The 20,900-nt window shown below is 45.6% G+C and overlaps 1 protein-coding gene and 1 non-coding gene across 2 annotated transcripts; both read left to right on the top strand.

The window, feature by feature from the left end:
• The first annotated feature begins 3,384 nt into the window (after positions 1-3,384).
• On the top strand, positions 3,385-12,784 carry LOC101660188 (L-amino-acid oxidase). Its single transcript, XM_030888636.1, has 6 exons — positions 3,385-3,612; positions 3,885-3,997; positions 4,871-5,072; positions 6,305-6,373; positions 9,620-9,756; positions 11,953-12,784. Exons 1-6 carry the CDS (start codon positions 3,385-3,387, stop codon positions 12,782-12,784), a joined length of 1,581 nt encoding a protein of 526 aa, XP_030744496.1.
• Positions 12,785-17,866: 5,082 nt separating this feature from the next.
• On the top strand, positions 17,867-18,055 carry LOC115873699. The gene has a single exon (XR_004048579.1). It is a non-coding gene; the product is annotated as a U2 spliceosomal RNA (small nuclear RNA).
• The last annotated feature ends 2,845 nt before the right edge of the window (positions 18,056-20,900 follow it).

The following is a 20,900-nucleotide window of genomic DNA, read 5'->3' as shown; positions in this document are numbered from 1 at the left end:
GTGGGGGGGGGGGGGGGGAGGAAGCACTAAAGAACTAGAGGAAAGTTGTATTTGATGCTATACTGCACCCTGAATGGCTCCTCTCTTCCTTGTGATCCTTCTACAAGGGGATGTCCAATTGTCTACAGATGTGCTTTGAGTCCCCACTCCTCACTCCCCCTCATTCACAATAATATGATTTTTTGTTCTGGGTCTTTGGTGCCTACTACCTGATCCTATCGACACCTCATGATCACACAGGCTGGTGTGCTTCATCCATGTGGGCTTTGTTGCTTCTGAGCTAGATGGCTGCTTGTTTATATTCAAGCCTTTAAGAGCCTATATGCTATATCTTTTGATAGCTGGGCACCATCAGCTTTCTTCATCACATTTGCTTATGCACACAATCAACATATTTCTTTGGAGAAATCTGCTGCCAAAGATTTCTTAAAAGCAAAGATGGCACCTTGAGGACAAAAGGTGCACCTGACCCAGCAATGGCACTCTCATGAACTTCATATGCATGAAAAGCTGAACAATAGATAAGGGAGACAGAGAAGAATTGATAATACTTGAATTGTAGTGTTAGTGAAGAATATTAAATATACCATGGTCTATCAGGAGTCTGTTTGTGTTGAAAGAAGTACAACCAGAATGCTCCTTAGCAGTGAGGCTGGTGAATGTTTAGCTCTCTTTTTTTTTTTTAAAGTCATTTTATTGGGGGCTCATACAACTCATCACAATCCACACATACATCAATTGTATAAAGCACATTTATACATTTGTTACCCTCATTATTCTTTCTTTTTTTAAAATTATTTTATTGAGGGCTCATACAATTCTTATCACAGTCCATACATCCATCCATTGCGTCAAGCACATATGTACACCTGTTGCCCTCATCAATCTCAAAACATTTGCCCTCTACTTTAGCCCTCAATATCATTTGCTCATTATCCCCCTCCCTCCCCTTCCCCCCTCCCTCCTGAACCCTTCATAATTCATAAATTATTATAGTTTGTCATAAGTTACACTGTCCGACATCTCCCTCCACCCTCTTCTCTGCTGTCCTTTCCCCAGGGAGGAGGCTATACTTAGATTCTTGTAATTGGTTCCCCCCTGCTAGCCCACATTCCCTTCACCCTCCAGGCCTCTCAATTCCACTTTCTCATTTAAATGAGGGAAGGGATAACATGACAGTCCTATTACTTAAAGAGAGAAGAGGTGAAGAGAAGACTTTTGAGAAAGGGAAAAGATTGAATTCTGAATTGTGTGTGTGAGAGAGAGAGTTTGAGAGAGAGAGAGAGAGAGAGAGAGAGAGAGAGAGAGATTACCTAGTACTCCTGTGACTTAAATGCCACACTTGGGTAACCGTAAAGCCCTACATTAATTTTTCCCAGTTGAGGAAATCTCAAGTCCAAATTCAGGGTGTGGCTCTATAGGAAGGCCCTTTTTGGTCTCTTTCTAGTAGAATCTGGTAGTCAAGATTCCTGAGAGGTTCTGGGCTTGTCTCACTCCTGTGTACCATGTGTCTTCAAAGGGCATCTTTGCTCTGCGTGCATCTCTCGGTCTATTCTGCTCTTTGAATAACTCAGAAGGGATAAGGTACAGAACCATGCCACTCTAGGATGACTTCACTAGCGTACCAAAAGCAAAGCCCTCCTTCCAAATAAGACTATATTTACAAGTAGAGGAATTAGGATTTCAGCACGTATTTTGAGTGGGCACAATACAATCCATAACAGTGTGTGTATATAGCTAAAGGAACTAGAGAACTAGACATACAGGTTCAATGCCTCCCTGTTCTATGATGGAGGTTGTTGAAGCAGTGAGGTAATGAGTAAGGTTGCCAGAGACAGGGCAAAGGTACAGTGAAGGGTCAGAGAGACACTGTCCTTAACCTGGAATGAATGGTGCAATGCATTAAAGGGGCCATCAAAGGAGGCCCTGGAGCACCTGTCCGTGTGTTCTTCCTGGTACCAGGCTTCCTCTACCTTCACTTGCCCATCAGTCATCCACAGATGTGTCTGGTAAGCTGTTCTTCCCTCCACCCCTTCATACAGCACAGTGTGTTAGCTGCTCTCTGTGCACTAGGCTTTTTGAGAAGTGACTGATTTCTGGTTTGAAGTGAAGAAGGCAGGAAATTGAAAAATGTGTTTTATGCTTCCTGCCAGAATGAAAGATATCACAACGGTGGTGAGTGACTAACATGGGAGAGTGGGTGGTTATACTTAAGAAAGAAAATAGGAATATAGAAGGGATTACAAATTGTTTGTCCCTCTATTTTTCCTTTTTCTATAATGCCACTGCTTTTTCTTGATTGTAAGTGAAGGGAGAAAGACGGCCTACATTAAATATTCCTATAAATCCTGAGACTGGAATAAAGAATACAAGCAGATTTCTATAGTATCTGTTTGAATGTGCATATTTTAAAAGGTGAGTTAGGCCAGAGGCCAGCGCCTCTCAATGTTTGCACTATGGGCAGGGACACAAAGATACATGTTCGCTTAAAAAATAATAAAACAGCAATACTAAAAGACTTCTCATCAGGCCCTATCAGGAATAAATAGCACCAAGGAGATTTATAGCACATCCTTCTCCGGGAGATTGGTAGAAAATGAACAAGGAGAATGAGGTGGAACCCTGCTTAGAAGGCACTGGAAGTGCAGGCTCAACACCTGGCACATTCTTAACCTGCTTGAGCCTCAACTCTCTCTGGAAAATGAGGCTGCTGAGTTCTAATTACCACCAGATTGAAAAGTATAAAATCTGATATCTCCCCGGGGCTGGGGAATGTTGTCATCTGTCGTGCACTTCTTGGTTCCTGTTGGCCTTACTTTCAAACCACGTCTTTAAACCCTCCATCCTTATGTACAGGTTCTGGCAATTTGGGTCTTCCAGTTGCCGCCAAGTCAACCATGACTCAATGCAACCCCATGTGTGACTGTGCCCCGGAGAGCCTTCAATAGCGGGAATATTTCAGAAGTAGATTTCAGGTCTTCTGAGGTGACTCTCGGTAGAGTCAAACCTCCAATATTTAAATTATCTGTGAGGTGTTCTACCCAGGAACGCTGAAGCAACCATAAAGACTACACGTCTATTAACCCTAAGGGGGAGCGATGGAGTCACTCAGAGTGATAGCCCTCTATGGAGCCAGCTGCTTGGGCAGGTAGCCAGCCTGGAATGACTCCTTCAGTAGGGATGATAGCACTGACCCACAGGGAAGGCCAAGTCTAGCCGGACCCTTGACTAAGTGCCCTTAAGCATGGGAGGAAAGCCATCTGGAGTTCGGGATATTCTTGCATCACAAGCCTAATGACACAAACTCTCCTCACAACAAGCATTTAGCCCAGCCTGAGCTTCCTTGACTTCCCACTTGTTTGCCCGACTACCATTTCCACAGCTATGTTCCCAGGGTGGTTGGTCCTCGTGCTCCTGTTTCTACTGAGCCCACGCACGCAGACCTTCAACAGCCAGCTGGTCAAGTGCTTCGAAGATCCCCAGTATGAAGAACTGGTACGGCTGGCGAGAGACGGCCTGGGGCAGACAGTGGAAAGAAAGCGAATCGTGGTGATTGGGGCAGGCATGGCCGGGCTCACTGCTGCCAAGACCTTGCAGGATGCAGGCCACCAGGTAGGATATGGCAATGGATGGGTCATCCCTAAGCAGGAAGAGGGGAGAGAGCTGAGTGGGACAACCTCCATGAGCTAGGGCAGGGGTGGTATTAGGGAGGGATAGAAGGACTAGGAGATTCCAGTGATTTGACAATTAGGCTCTAAGGCCCTTTTTTTTTTTTATAAAAAGGAAAGCCCCAGAGAAGGCTGGGGGAGCTGGACCTCTATGGGGGGAAGAGACTGTGGAGGGGACAGGGCTGGCTCTGTTGAAGCCAGGAAGTGTTTTTCTAGGTAACTGTCCTGGAGGCCTCGGGGCGTGTGGGTGGCAGAATCGAGACACACCGTGTACCTGGAGCACAGTGGTATGTGGAACTGGGAGCCATGAGAATCCCTGCCAACCACAGGTAAGGGAGGAAAGGGGAAAGAAGGTCATCATGGGAGGGGCAGAATCCTTTCCTAGACTAGGGTGTTGGCCTACTGTGAAAGGCCTTTCATCTGGTCCCAAATCTGCCTTAACTCATTATGTGGCTCCCTGTCTAGCCCCGAAACTCTCCCAGGTTCACTTTTTAAATCTGCTTCATGTGCACCGCCGTATCTATCCCACCTGTGTGGAAGGCTATTTAGAGGATCATGAATGATAATTGGGGTTATAAAAATCCCTTGAAAGGTCACGCGTGGTTTCTTTGGTAAGGGATCATTGTGATGGTTGGTAATGACAGGAGTAATGAAACCTCTTTGTGGAGGGAATTGTGGTTTCTGCGAAGCCCAGGTGTGATTGTGGGAGACCTAGGGTTCCCACAATGGGTATGGAGCTTTGCCGCTCAGGGGAGTTCCTGTCGAGGGGACCCTGAGCAAGGGTCTCAGAGCACCCCACTGAGAGGCCCCAGGGAGGAGAAGTCCAGGAAGGTTCCCCTGGGCACCCTTCACACCATCTTCACACTCAGAATGGCTGCAACCTGGAGACCAGAGATTTCAGGCAAAATGTGCTCTGGATGCTTAAATGGGGCCAGCACAGAGGAGGTAGCCTGGTGTGGTAGGATCAGAAAACGGCTGAGGTGTGACGAGCCCTGCTCCCATTAGCATGGTGACCTAGACATCTCAGGTCTTGTCTGTGGATGTAGATCAACGGGTAATTCTAATGGCACCAGTGAATCCTCAAGGGGGCCGAGATGGTCCCCTTTGTCGGCTGCCTCCTCCAAGGATTTTGGGTGTGAGCCCAGGTAGGGAGGGTGGGCAGCTTCCTATCCTGTCCCAGCACTCTCTGGTTCCTCCTACAGGCTCTCCAGAGAACTCATCAGGAGGTTTGGGCTGCAACTTGGGGAGTTCTGCCGCTCCAATCTCCAGACCTGGGTGTTGGTCAATGGGGTTCGGCGGAAGACGGGAGAGATGCAGGCCAACCCCCACCTGCTGGGTTACCCCGTCAGAGCAGACGAGAAGGGGAAGACTGCAGAGCAGTTGTTTGATCAGTCACTGAGGAAGGTGAGTGAAAGTGGGGTACAGGGTCCCCCCAGTGTGGTGTCACCACTGGTAAGTCATTGATAGCACCTCAGCTTCTTCGGTTTTATCGTCCCCTCCTTTCTCATGAAAGGACTTGGCCCACCCTCATGAACCCCAGACCATACCAGTAGGAGGTTCTTTCTCCATCTTACCACTGTGTTCCCACAATCCATCCAACCATCCCCACCATGACCACCAATCTCAAATGCTCAATCAGCCTTCCTCACACAAGGTCAGCCTCCCAGCAGGGCTCTGTTCATAACAATGGATTCAACCACCACCAGCGATTGCACCGAAAACAAAGAGTTCCCCTTAAAACCATCAGGGTAAACCCAGACTTAAGGTGGGGTAATTTAAAACACAGATTCTACATTCAAATGCTGTCCCTTGCACTTCTCCCTGGGTGACCCAGGGCAAAATACACACCCTTCTTGTGCCCCAGTTTCTGTAAAATGAAGGTCCTTGTGGAGACTCAGTTTGCAGAGAAGATTAAATGAGTGTGGAAAGCAGGAAGGGTAGTGTCTGTGATGGGGGCTTGGGGTTATAATCCTCCTCATACATACGCGGTAGAGAAGGGAAAAAGAGGTCAGGCCCTACTGGGGCACATTTCTCACCTTCTCTCTCTCAAAGTTGATATTTATTCAACTCTGAAAACACTTTGTTCCCTGACTCTTCATCCCTGTTGACAGCCACCCTCTCTGGAATAGGGATCCAGGGGTCCTAAGCTCCCCTGATTGTTGTTGTTGTTGTTGTGAATTCTGACTTGTAGCAACACCAAGTGTGCAGAGTTACAAGGCTTTTGGCAGCAGATCACCAGGGTGAGTTAGAGATCTAGCATTTAATCATTTGCACCACCCAGCAACATGCATAAACATATTAAGCCTGTAGAAGCGTGCCCATTCCAGGATCAAGGGGGTAAACTGCCCTTCTCCTAGAACTCCCAGGTTTATACGGGAAGCCTAATCTCTTCCTTTGCACACCTCATAATTTACTACTGGAGAAGTTTCCAATAACAGAACCCCACACCCCTGGGACCCAGAGCTTAGAAATCAAGACTCAGAAACAAACACAGTTCAAAGCAGGGAAAGGAGAGCATAGAGCCTGGAGGGGCCCACTAGACAAGTGGGGCGATGGCATAAGCACTGGTGGGAGCTCAGTTCTGATGAAAGTGCCCCTCATCAACATGTCCACCTTCCCTTTTGCCCAATGCCCAGGTGGTGGAGGAACTGAAGACAAGTAGCTGCAGCCAGGTGCTGGAAAAGTATGACTCCTTCTCCACCAAGGTCAGTTCTCTGGGACCCCCACTTCTTGCTGCTCAGGCCCCATCTTGAAGTTACAGTGGGACCACTAGCCCCAGCTCCACGCTTGGAGCAGGAGACGGTGTTGGCCAGTCTTACAGGTGTTATTCCTAGCGTGGAAACCTCTCCCCAGCCCGGTCAGAGGAGAAGCGCTGAAGCCACCATGTCTGCTCGAAAGCTTCCCATGGCTCAGGGCACCTCAAGAGTGAGAGACAAGTCCTCCTGTTCTCGCTCGCCTGTGCCAGACACACTGGTGTCTCTGTTTCTTCCCTGCATCTAGTCCGATCTGTCTTCTGGGCCTTTGCAATGGCTGCTTTCTCTGCCCACGAGATCTTCCCCAAATGTCCCCAGGACTGGCCCCTGTCTTCTTCAGGTCACTGTCCAGATGTCCTCTTGAACTGAAACCCCCCTCTCTTCACTTTGGAAGTCTCTTCCGATCTTCTTTTGCCTGTTTGATTTTCCTCCACTCTAGAAACCAAACCGCACTCACGACATCAACTTGATGCCCACTCGTAGTCACCCTGTGGGACAGGGTAAGACCACGCTGTGAGTTTCTGCCACTGTAACTGTCTTATGGGAACACAAAGCCCTGTCTTTCTCTCTTGGTGCGCATTAATTTGCTTGTTCATTTCTGGTCTGGCTCCTCTAAAATGTAAGTTCCATGACGAAAAGAGCCATTTTATCTGCGCAAATGTTTGCAAGGCTTTTGTGTCTATTTATGTGCCTGACACATAAATAACCCAAAACTACAAAATCACACTTGCTGCCATTGAGTTAAGTATGACTCATGGCAACCCTATAGGACAGGGTAGAACTGTGAATGTGGGTTTCAGAGACTGTCACTATTTATGGGAGTAGAAAGCCTCATCTTTCCTCCACAGAGCAGCTGGTGGTTTCAAACTGTTAACCTTGCAGTTAGCAGCACAACATACAGCTCACTACACCACCTGGACTCCTTGACACATAAATAATGCCACCAGGGCTCTAGTGAGGCTACTTATTCACAGCTTGTGTATTGAGGGGGTCAGCAAATAATTATAGAAGGAAGGGAGAAAGGATGAAACAAAGAATGAAGGGGGAGAGAAAGAGGAAGAGAAGCAGGAAGAGGGAAAGCGAAAAGGAGGAGTGAAATTGGGAAGATTGCCTCAGTATCAAAGCTACTGCTGTCTAGTAAACGTGACTACTCCCTGTGACCCGATATGGCATTTCCTAAGACTGTGCCTGTTTACAGTAACAGAGAGCCTTGTCTTTCTCGAAGGGCAGCTGGAATTGGGTCAACGGTAGTGAGCAAGGGATGGTCTTGCCTTCTTATTTAAAGAAGCCATTAGTAACCCCGGTGAGACCAGGCCTCTTATTCACAGCTTGTGTAGTGAGGGAGTCAGCCACACAATTTGCATTTGGTAGAGCCTCCAAGAGAGACATGGGAGTGGAAAGCTTTATGGTAGAAAAGGGAAAGCTCGTTGGGCTCTGAGTGGAGGGTGTTGGCATGGAGACCACAGGAAGGTTACCGAGAATCAGAATCGGGGCATCCTATGTGACTGGTTGGGGGAGCATACCTGGCTTTCTCTAGCTGATCTGAAATTCCTAGTGAGGCGATGGAGAGGTGAGGGCTGGGGTGAGGGAAGCTGGCAGGTACTGACAAAACCCTGACCAATTTTGATAGACAGCTAAAGTTACAGTTCAGTTTTCTGGACTGGTTGCTGTAGTTGATGGGCCCAAGTTCTATTTCTATATGTGGTCTGGCCAATATCTGAGTATTCAATGTATCAGAAGGAAGGGAGAGAGGGAACGGAAATACAGGTACTGGCAAAACAGGGAGCTCAAGGACCTAGCTGTACCCCTGACCTTAAAGACACATTCTCTCCACTCACTGAGCAGTGTGCCACTCACTGAGGAGTGAGCCTGCTTGTCCAGGCTGAAGGCTTTCTATCCCAATGTCACTCCAATCACTCATTGTCAATGCTGCTCTTCCTGAGATATTGGGGCCCTACAGGTTGCTATGATTCAGGATTGAGTCAATGGCAGTGAGAGAGATGGTCTTGTTTTCTAGTTTAAAGAAGGCTGTTGAGTCAAGAGGTTTTGCCCAACCTACTAACAGAGAGGCCTTCGTCTGCCTGTAATCCAGATGGCCAACCCAGACGGTGAAAAGAGAATAACTCTGCTAAGGGTATAGAAGATGTTCCCTCTGCCCCTCAGTCCTGTGAAGAACACGAGTCAACCTAACCAACTTTTTCATGCCCCCGCTGGCCTTGCCTGAGAGCCAGGGTGGTGGACAGGGATGGTAGACTCTGGCTGGATGGGTACTCAGGAAGCAAACCTCAGTCACTTGCTGTTGGAGGGTAGGAGGAGTGGGGTTGGGGCCAGGATGGGAAGGAATACTTGGTACCTAGATTCTTCGTCATTTGGCATGAAGAGACCACTCTCCCAGGGCAGGGCAGAGAAGATCATCCCAATATGTCTGCTCGTGCATGTGGACATTGGACCTCTATTTCCTCAAGTGTAAAACTACAGTGGACATGTAAGCAACACATATTTAAACTGTGTGGCCGGCCCATTTATATGCAGACTTTTCCCCCTGTTGCTACTGAGGTGAGCACAGGAGTTTCAAACATGACTTAAAACACCTCCATTTGATCATCTCCATGTGAGTAGCTCTTCCACATATGGAGGAGATACATGAAGACGATGAAGAGATGAACTGACATGTTAAGCAGCTGCATCATTTGAATTCATCAGCCATATCAACAAAGGGGGGAAATCCATTTATAAATGGGCCACACAGTTCAAACTCATGGTGTTCAAGGACCAGTTGTAAATGTTTCATGGATTTTCAGACTGCATGGGAGATCAGCATTCCCAACCCTGCATTGTTCCATGGTCAACTGGACTTCTTAGCATTACATATGGAAATTATACAGGTAAATCAATGTAAAGGGCTCAAAACATTGGCACTCAGAGAGGGCTCTTTTCCTTTTTAACAAGTCTGAGAAGTGCATTTTGAGCACCTTCCACAGGGGCATGTGTGCCAAGCAGAAACCCAGTGGCCTCTGGGTACTTTGTTGAGCGTGCCCTGTGCTCTGCCACTCCTGCCGGACACTGGGACTGGAAAGAAGCAATACACTTTGATAGGGTTTCCTTGACAGTTCTGCACCTCACTGTCTCTCACACATTGCCCCTGCCCCACTCCAAGCATTCTGACCGGCCTGCCTTCTCTCCTTGCACACCTCACAGGAGTACCTGATAAAGGTGGGCAACCTGAGCCGTGGGGCTGTGCAGATGATTGGGGACCTGTTGAATGCAGACGCCGGCTACTATGAAGCCTTCACAGAGACTCTCCGTGCTGTCATCTCCTTCAACCAGGAGCCTCGGTGGGAATGGGGAGCAGGGAGGAAAGAATGGGCTTGGGCTGGTCAGTGACTAACCCCAGCGGCAGCAGCAGGACTAGGTAAACTCAGATAAGGACCCACTGAAGGCACAGGTTGTCCAGCACCAGAATGCATCAGAATCACAGGTTCCTGAAACATTGATTGTTAGGCCCTAGGCCCACACATTCTCAATAGAAAGATCTGGGGTTGAGCCTGAGAATTTGCCTTTCTAACACTTCCAGGGAGGCTGCTAAGGATGTCTGTATGGGAATCCCACTTTGAGAACCCTCAGCTATCCCCTCTAGAGCCTGCAGATCTTGACTCTCGGCCTCGCCTCTTCGCCCATTTTGAAAAGCAGCAGTACAGCTCTGCTCCGGGAGGTTTTGCAGAGACCTTATTGGATGTTATCCTGGAAAGATGTGCCAGTGGTCACATGTTCTGGGACTGGAAAGAAGCAATCCACTGGGCTATGATTTTCCTTAGCATTCGTAAGAACATTTCGAACAGGCTGCAGGCATTTGGGAGAGGCCAAATAAAGGCTGGCAACCCTGACAGGCTGAGGGGCTGATTCATGCAGTTCTTGGTCTGGTCCTCTTTTTGTCCTGCAGGATACTCTGTGGGTCACACGGCCCCAGCTCCCACCCAGCATTTTTATTCAGAGTCAGGGTATCACAAGTGACCCAAGAGTCAATTCCAACTCATGGTGACTGCACATGTCTCAGAGTAAAACTATGCTCCGTGAGGCTTGCTTTTTTTCCCCCCCAGAAATAAATTGAGGCACCTTTGGGTGGACTGGAACCACCACTTTTCATGAAGCAGTTAAGCTCTCAGCTGTTTGTGACAACCAGGGACTCTTATTCAGGGTAAATCAGTGTAAATGCAAACCACAAGCCAGCGTAAGGAAGGGACTTCCCCAAGACAGACCTGTCAGCAATCACAGTAGAATGAAGGTTGTACCGGTGCTGCTAGGTTCTCTCCTGGGCACTGTGTAGAAGGGAATGAGTTTCATGGTCTTTGCCTGCCCAGGAGTTGTCCGTCCTGGGCCCCTGCATAGAGGTGACCACCCACAGAGACCAGAAAGGAGTGATTATGGGTCAGCTCACAGCCCACTGTCCAGGCTTGCGCACTCTAGCAAGGAGCTGGGTTGCTGGTATTGCCAATGAGTGGATTCTGACCCCTGGAAACAGCACGTGTCCAGAGGAGATCTGGGCTCCAGGGTGTGTTCAAGACAGTGGTCTTTCAGAAGCAGAGCACCACAGCTTTCTTTCACGGCACTTCTGGGGGCATTTCAACTGCCCACCTTTTGGCTAAAAATTTAGCATTTGTGATTTGTATCATCCATGGTTTTTTTTTCTTTCTTTGAACTAATATTTTTTGAACTAATAACTAATATTATTTTTTGAACTAATTTTTTGCCAACAGTTTTATTGATACATAACTTACATATCATACAATTCAATAGTTCAATCGTTCAATCATATCAAGGAAAATTGTGCAATCATTACCCCATTAATTTCAGAGCATTCAATGCCCCCATGGTTATATCGTCTTTAAAATGAGTTGTGCAATCACAACCCATCTGATGCTCACTCCCCTTCTGCCTTCATTATTTACCCCTGAAATCCCCTTTCCCTTCCTATCACCCACCCCCACCTATATATTCCCCAGATACCCTTGTATCAGTTATTTTTTTCTGATTTTATTCGTCTTAAATAATTTTATTGGGGGCTCTTACGGCTCTTATCACAACCCATACATTATGCTTTCACTCCTCCATCCAAGGACTTCTTGCAAGTGGTTACACCTCCCAGAAGCCACAAAACAAACAGCAGTGGCCGTCAAGTGGATTCCACCTCCTGCTGACCTCGTGTGTTATGTACTCGAGTAGTATTGTGCCCCCAAATAGTACCGATGAATAATTTGGGGGGAAGTAGATTGCTAGGCCTTCCTGTCAAGGCACTTCTGAGTAGCAGTCCTATGTGCTTACCCTGCCCAGGGACTCACAGAGGAGAGGACTTCACCAGGGTTTCTATAGCTAATGGCCACTTTCCCTGGTGGCCCTTCCTGCCAACTGCTTCTCTAGCACACAGGGCCAGTGTTCACTAGAGACGCACGCTTCTGTCCATTTCAAATGGCCTCCCCTTCCATGGTCTTTTCAATCAACTCTTTGCTTCAACCTCCTTTGCCTGCCCTTCTCAGGTTTGATGAAATCGTCGGGGGCTTTGATCAGCTCCCTAGGGCCCTGCAAGACTCCCTCTTGCCTGGGACGGTGCTTCTCTACTCACCAGCAGAGGAGGTGGAGACATCTGGTGACCTTGTCCACATCACCTACAAAACATCTGACCCACTTCGCCCTAAAGAGCGCCTGACTGCAGACTATGTGATTGTGGCCAGCACTGCCAAGGCTGCTCGGCTCCTCCGTTTCCGGCCACCCCTCTCCCCTGACAAAGAAGATGCCCTGCGTTCCGTCCACTACAACAGTGCCACCAAAGTGATCTTGGCCTGTACACAGCGTTTCTGGGAGCAGGATGGCATCTTTGGATGCAAGTCCATCACTGACCGGCCTTCTCGATTCATATACTACCCCAACCACGTCTTCCCCAACGGCACAGGAGTCATCCTGGGGTCCTATACCCTGGATGACGACTCCGCGTTCTTCACTGCCATGAATCATGCTCGGGTGGTAGAGGTTGTCCTGGATGACCTGGCCTCAGTCCATAATCGCCCCAAAGAGGAGATCCGGGCCCTGTGCCCGTACTCCACAGTCAAGCACTGGAGCCAGGACCCCTATTCCATGGGAGGCTTTGTCTTCTTCACTCCTTACCAGTATGTGGACTATGCCCAGGAACTCTGCCGGCCCGAAGGGCGGGTGCATTTTGCTGGTGAGCACACAACCCTGCCTCATGGCTGGATTGACACCGCCATCAAATCAGGACTCAGGGCCGCACAGAGCATCCAAGAGGCTGTGCGCTTGGATTTGGCAAAGAATACCAGAAACCAGAAAAGGCCCCACTCCAAAAGTGAGCTATAGACAGCTTCAGAACACCCAGAAATTAGAGTGATTTCAAAATGTAAAATATGAAAACCCTGTGTCGTGATTTATCTCCATTTTGCCTAAAGATCTTAAGAGGTGTCACCTAAGACCGAAGAAAAGAGTGTAAAAAGCTATTCTACCAAAAAAAAAAAGCTATCCTTCCTGTGCCCTGGGCTTTGTGAGCAACGTCTCAACACGATTGACCAAAAACAACATGCAGTGATTAAAGCAATAAAGGGTTTACTGAATTTCCGGGTGTCACTAAGTTTGCTTTATCTACCATCTATGAGACGCCCAAATAATTATAGAGGTGAGTGTTGAGGTCCGCCTCCCGAGGGCCTGTCTGAGGTCCTGCACTCCTCTAGTATTCCTTTCATCTAAGTCTGGTTATAGCCTCCTACTCCGGTCCACACTTCTACCTCTGGCGACTATGATCCTAAGATGAAGTACTTGGAGGCAACTGTGGGACCAGCCACACGCTAGATGCTACGCTATGTTGCTACAACAACCCTAGTGTGGCTAATCCACTGCAACAGGCTCCATTCATAGACAAGGAAGACCGATTTTCAAAGAGGTGACCCAACTTGCCTAAGGTCACACCTGTTGGAGTAGAATGGCCCAAACCTAAACCATCCTCTCACTTCTATGCCCGATGGCTTTGCCTTTCTCGTGTGTGTGTGTGTGTGTGTGTGTGTGTGTGTGTGTGTGTGTGTGTTGCTAAAATAATTAGCAACTTTGGAGAATGAGTAAAAACCCTCAGAATGCACAGGGGCCAACGCACTTGACCTCCCTCCAGCCCTGCCCCATTTGCCTGTGTGTTCCTTGCCTGGCAGGCCTGAGGGACAATAGGCAGACAGATGGAATCAGTGCTGATCCAGATGAGGACTCTCAAGTAGACCGATACAGAGCTGGCTGTGCAGACAGATGGGTAAGTTCTAAAGAAGCCCATCATTTGGCAGTGTCAGGACCTGAATTTAATCCCTAAGCGGTGATTTAGGGGTGAATAATCACCTAGAGGCTACGGAAGGAACCAGGTGACTATAAAGTAAGGGAACAGTTCATCACCACAAGGCAAGAAAGCCCTTTCAGGAAGAGATGCCAAATCAACAGAGCGCCATTCTTTTTGGAGACTGAAGGCTGGCACAGAGTAACACACTATCTACAAACCCCACTCTGTCCAGGCCTGAGATTTGGTCCTACTTTCTCCCCCCACCCAGCAGTTTTACTCACAAGTAATTTAGAGATCACATAATTCAATACTTCGATCATTTAGTCCAGGGGTCCATATGCAGCCCACCGAGAACATTTATCTGGCGCGCCGGGTGTTTTTGCCCCATTTTGTTTTTTACTTCAAAATAAGATATGTGCAGTGTGCAGAGGAATTTGTTCATAGTTTTTTAAAAAAACTATAGTCTGTCCCTCCAACGGATCTGCAGGACAGTGAACTGGCCCTCTGTTTAAAAAGTTTGAGGACCCCTGAAAATTTTAGTCATTATCCTGGAAAGTTCTACAATCACCTCCAAATCTGTTTTAGAGCATTCTCCCTCCCCCATGGTTAAATCACCTTTAAGATACTTCATGCAATCATAGTCCATTTTAATGTTCCTTCCCCCCACCCACCCATCTTCATTAATTACTCCCAAATCACCTCTCCCTCCCTATCTCTACCTCCCCCACCTCTATATTCTCTATACCCCTTTGTATCCATTATTTTCATTATGCATCCACTCCTTCAGTACATCACAGCTGGGAGACCCAACAGAAAACAAAACTGCCCTAAGGTGGTAAAGGTAAAAACATAATAGTGGACAGACAAAAATGAGCCTACCACAGACTAATGGAAGCTGGCAGACAACAGGAGACTCTAGGGTAAGTTGCTCCATTCAACATATCTATTGCTGAATGTCTCCCACACTGATAGTTATTTCAGGAACACCAAAGTCCTGAGACAAAATACTTTATTACTTATGGCCCAGTAAGTCCTAAGTGAGCAGCACAGAGGGGCCCAGATGGACAACTTAGGTATAGCAGGTTTGCGTTGCAGAAACTGAGTTGAGAACATTTGCCAACTTTGCTTCTTGTTTGTGGAGATAGATGACAGCTCATCCCTCAGAACTGCTCTGAAACCCAAGCCTATCATGTAAACAAAGAGCAGTCGGGGCCACAGCCTGCAGGAACTGGCAGGGATACTCCACGCAGAGGTGGATGGTCTCTTTCAACACTTTCAACACTGTGAGCCTAGACCACAACTTCCTACACAGCAGTTCTCTTTCACAGACCAGCCTCACAAGCGCTTTGGCACCCCACTCTCACACTATGAATCCCCCAAAATGAAATTCACTGCCAAGTCATTGCCACCCTTGCGAGAATGTAACTCCTTAGAGGGGAGGAAGTCCTGTCTTTCTCCTGCAGAGTGGCTGGTGGTTTCAAACTGCTGGCCTGGGAGCTCGCAGCCCAAAGTGTAACCCACTATGCTACTGTGACACTAAAATGAGTGTGTATAAAATTTGTGTATGGTGGTTCTGCCTAAATTTATTATTTCTATAAAATATTGCTGTGGCGAGTTCCAACACCAAACACATTTTTGTAAGCACAACTTATATGTATCAATATACTTAGAAGGATAAAACTCTATTCCAATGTATTATTTGAACCTCTTACTGCTCTCGTGAGAGCTGTCTTTAGTACTCAATGACAATGACAACGATGCTTCAGATCACATGTGTTCTGTTCATGCTACAAGCAGACGCTCTTGTTTCTGTTGCTGCTGGTGTTTTCATCGTCACTGATTTGATCAAATTTTAGATACTCTATTATGGTTCTTAGTGTATGTGACCCGATATCAATAACTCTTTGATATCGATGATATCTTTTGAAGCAGTCTTCAAAAGAAAAGACGAGCAATAGAAAAGGGCTTCGGCTCCATTATGATTAATGTTGACATTACTATTAATGCAAAGTTGAAAAATGTCTACAAAACAACTTTGAAATAATGGAAGCATGAATACATTTTCACCAGTTACAATTACATTTATCATATATTATTATATAATTAAAAAGCATAATAAGCATTTAGGGATTCTGTAGGAGCCCCGGTGGCTTAGTGATTATGCCCTGGACTGCGATTCTCAAGGTCAGCAGTTAGAAATCACAAGCCACTCCACAGGATAAAGATAGGACTTCTACTGGCATGAAGACTTACCGTCTCAGAAACATACAGGGGCAGTTCTACCTTCTCCTATGAGTCCTTAATGGACTCTAGGTTTTGCTTTTGTTTGTTTGTTTTTAGGGATTCTACATGAGGGGATCCATGGAGGGTGAGCGAGGATTCAGTCATGGAAATCTGGTCCCGCTGTCAGGGAACTTGGAGGCGATCTTTGGAACTATGATGTGATGTCCAAATAAGTGCAAGAAGTGGCCGATGATGGTGTGCCTCAGTACTAAAACAGGGACCAAGGAATACCAGACGTAGGCTTCTTCCAGGGTCTGCTTGCTAGGAGTTCATGACACCCACTGAGACAGGAGCCCGAGTGGGGCAGTGGTCATGTCTTGGGAAAAAGATAGGGCTTTCTACTCTTTCTTGGAAACTCTTCTGCTGTACAGGGTCACTGAAGGGAGTGGGGTTGATTGGTTTTTAAAATAATTATTATAAAATCACGGATAGTGCAAGCTGGTGCTGTGTACTCTTCACCTAGGTTTTTCCAGTAATTATACTTTGTCTTTAGTAACAATACTAAAAGTAGGAAATCGGCATTGGTATAAAGTGTCTATATAATCTCATGTCATTTTATCGCATCCATCTTGTCACATGTATAGAACTGTAGACATGTTCCATCTTTTCATGTGCATAGAAAGATAGACTGGTTTCATCACCCCAAAGACCTCTCTCATGGTACCCCTCATACAAACATTCTATCTCATTCGTCCCACCATTTGTAACCCCTAGTAACCACTAATCTATGCCCTATATCTAATTTTTGAAATCATTTTATTGGGGGGGGGTCATACCACTCTTATCACAATCCATACATACATCAATTATGTCAAGCACATTTGTACATTCATTGCCCTCATCATTCTCAAAATATTTGCCCTCCACTTAAGCCCTTGGTATCAGCTCCTATATCTAAATTTTTTTCATTTCTAGAATGCTATCTAAATGATATCATGTAGTATGTGACCTTTTGAAACTTCCTTTTTACTCCATATGATGCCCTGAAATGCATGCAAGTTGTTGTGCATATCAATGGTTCATTTCTTTTTAATTGCTTGATGGCCATTCGCTGTATGGATGTACCATAGTTTGCTTAACTTTCAGCCTGTTGACAGGTACTTGGGTTGCTTTCAGCTTTTGTCGTCTACAAATAATGCTGCCATGAACATTAATGTACAGGTTTGTGTATGAGCATACATTTTCATTTCTCTAGGATAATAGCCCAAGAGTGTAACTTCTGCTTTGAATGCAAATTGAAAAGAGATAGCATGTTTAGTTTCATAAGAAACTGCCACTGTTTTCCAGATTGACTGTATCATTTTATATTCTTATCAGCAATGTATGAGTAGTCCAGTTTCTGTACATTTTCACAACCACTTGATTGTATCACTACTTTTTATTTCTTAGTCATTCTGATAGGTATGGATACCTTGTTGTGGTTCTGATTTGTATTTCTAATGACTAATGATATTGAATATCTTTCTCTGTGTTTATTTGTTATCCATATGGCCTCTTTGGCCAAATGTCTACACATGTGGGGAATTTTTCCCATATAATTGGACTATTAGCTTTTTAACCCTTGTGTTTTGAGAATTCTTTATACATTTCAGATAAAAGTCCTTAGTCAAATATGTAGTCTGGAATAATTTTTCCTAATCAATAGCTTGTCTTTTTAACTGGTAGCAGAACAAAGTTATTTTAGAGACTTTTAAAAATTTTTGATGAGCTCAAATTTACCAATATGTCTTTTATGATCATTTATTCATTGTCATCTCTAAGAATTTTTGACCAAGCCCTAGGCCCTGAAATTTTTCTTCTATGTCTTCTTCTGAAAGTTTTACATTTTACGTTAAAATTGTTGATCCATCACTTCTCGGCCTTTTGGCTAAGATCAAGTGTAGTGTCTGTTCTTATCAGTTTAATATCTGATATGTCCTCTATCCGAGACAATATATTAAATGGAGTTTTGGAATTGGGAGGTGGAATAGGAGCTTGCTCTGCCCACTGCACGCATGGACCTGGTATTGCAGTACTTCAGGAACGGTGCACTCCCTTCAGGAAGAAAGAAAAAAAAAAGAAGAAGAAAAAAATATTTGATCCAATATGAGTTAATTTTTGTATAAGGTGTAAGCAGTAAGTCAAATAAAATATTTTCCGCTAATAATTTATATGCCCATGATATAAAATTCAAAACTTACAGGTAATTACAATAAAGAACGTTCAGAGCTTTCATAATTCTAACACTTGGAGGAAGTCACAGTTCAGTTTAGTTCGTTTTTCCTTTCAGTCTTTATAGTTACTTAACTAATTTTTTTATCTCATATATATGTTTCATATCATGTGTAGAATCTTCTCAATTGCTTTTGAAGATGAGGGTCAATTTCAAAATGAAACTTGAAATTAGAATTTCCTTCGATTTCTTTTTCACTCTTTGGCCAGTATTACAGATGAGACAATGAAGACTAAGATAAACAATTTGTCTTAGGCTAGGAAGACAAATTCAGAATTTGAACCCAGCTCTACTTGACCACTAACCTCCAGGGTCCCTTGCTGTGCTACACTCCAGGCAAGGATATTCTAGCAGGGATGCCACAGACTGGGCCACAGGAACAGACCTGGGTTCACAGGCCTGGGGGAATTCTGGGAGATGCATCATACCCACGGAGGAACTCAGCCCATATTCCCAGCCTGGGACTCTAAGAAAAGAGGCCCAGGGACAAATGAATGCTTAGAAAAAACACCAGCAATTTGGACATCAGGCTTGGAATAGTATAAGAATATTAAGATAGAACTTAGATGTGGTTTAAGTATTTTATTATAAACAGACATTATTTCCACAGGGATCCTATAGAAAAAGGGGATAATGAAATAATAGGCAGAGAAAATCTGAAAGGCAAATTAATAATTAGTACCAGTTGCCTGCAGGGCTAATCTGACTCAGATTTCACATGGTGGCAGCTTGGGTTGATTCTGATTCTTGCTAACCACACGTGTATCCAAGCAGAACTGTGCTCTACAGGGCTTTCAATGGCCTGCCCACTCCCGCTCCCCGCCCCCCACCCCCCACCCCCGAAATGCATCTCCAGGCTTTTCTTCTGAGGTGCCTCTGGGTGGATTCAAATTTCTAGCCTTCTCTTTAGCAACTGAGCTCAATAATTGTTTGCACCCTCCAGGGCCTGCTAGTAATTAGAAGAATGCAAATTAAAACAACGAGATGTCACCTACACTAGCAAACAGGAAGATACTGGACAAGTTTGGTGGATATTCTTGTTCTGCTGTTGGACTTTAGCCAAGCTTGGGATAAGCAGTAGCAAAGCCATATGTGACTATTTTGATTTCTATTTGAATTAATTAAGATTTCAAATCCTGTTCCTCAGTTGCATCAGCCAAGTACTCCACAGCCACATGCAGCTGTCGGACATCCGTGTCATCATGAGAAGTTCTATAGCACCCTGGTCTAGTGTAACTATGCGTGCGATGTAACTTCACCAGTTAGCAACATTCTGCTGACTCTTAAGCCACCCCTTCCCCTGTCTATTTTTGCTGGAGTATAACTATAACTATGAGTCAGAATTGATTCCATGGCAATGAGATTGCTTTTGGTTTGGATCTAGGCTAAGATGGACTTTCTGGAGTCTAAATTGAAACGCTTTACCAACAAAAGATACATTCATTCTTTTGATCTAACATACTCATCCTTGAGCATGCACTCCAGAAAAATCCTCACACAGAGCGAGTGTGAGCATCACCGAACTGTTCTGGTAGTGACAAGAGTGAGATGACCCAGACTGTCCCTGGGAAAGAGAGGACTAAACTGGAGAGTGTGCCCTTCAGAAACACCAAGCTGCCCTTAGAAGCAAAGCAGTAGATAGTTTCACTTGCACACAGGGATAGAACACCCAGTAACGAAGTAACCGCTCACTTGTTAATAGCATTAGTATTCATCCACCTGGCCCATCAGATAAGAAGCCCGTCAGGAACTGCAATCTAGAAAAGAGGCTTTGATTCTGTAGGCAGTGCCAGGACAAATACAGACGACAGACACATCTAGAAGCAGAATCTCTGAGGTGGCGGGAAAATGTGAATTTGCTCTCCACAGAGAAGTGAAGCACAAGTAAGCCATGCTTCCCTCGCTTATTGAGGAATCGTCCCCTGAGACACACAAAGACATAAAGAGTTTATCAACTGAAAGATGCAAATACTTAAATAGTGTGGTATCTTAAATGTGCTTGGAAATACTCCAGCAAAAATAGCTAGGGTAAGGGGTGGCTTAAGAGGCAGCAGACTGTTGCTCACTGCTGAAGCTGGGTGATGGGTCCATGAGGGCCCATTATTCTCTCCACTCTGGTAGATGTTAGAAGATGTCTGCAATATAAAGTTTAAAAGAAAAATACTTTCGAAAGCTGTGATTCAGACAACTAGAAGAACGGGACACAGGGAAATCAGAAGGAGGAACGGTGTGGTATAAAATGCTCAATTCCCCATGTTCCACTGTCCTCCTCCCCAATTCAAAATTGGAGGCCTTTTAGGCAAACAGACAGGAAGCCAGTCCCAGTCCACCTAGCATCACTATCAAAGCAACATTGCACATTTAGACGGTGGGGAGGAAAGGGGTCTGCTGTTTCGGGTCAGAAGACAGAAAGACACTTGACTATCATAGAATCCTATTGATGTTTCATTTCGTTTTAATGAGAGGGATGCTATAAAAAGACATTCTGGGAAGAACTGGGGACACTGGAATGTGGATAGGTCGAAGCTGATGTGATAGAATTAATTTAGCTTTCTTCGATGTGACATGGAGTCGTACTGTAACACCTGCAACTTTCCGGCGGTTGGGAAAAGAAATGTATGAGTGTGAGGATATATGTAAATACAAGCACACACACATATATATATAGA

Source organism: Echinops telfairi, unplaced genomic scaffold (assembly GCF_000313985.2).
Source record: "Echinops telfairi isolate 266 unplaced genomic scaffold, ASM31398v2 ScPeMD7_7469;HRSCAF=8507_0, whole genome shotgun sequence".
NCBI classification, from domain to species: Eukaryota; Metazoa; Chordata; class Mammalia; order Afrosoricida; family Tenrecidae; genus Echinops; species Echinops telfairi.
The sequence above is the reverse complement of the archived record's forward strand: the minus strand, read 5'-3'. Positions and strand labels throughout refer to the sequence as shown.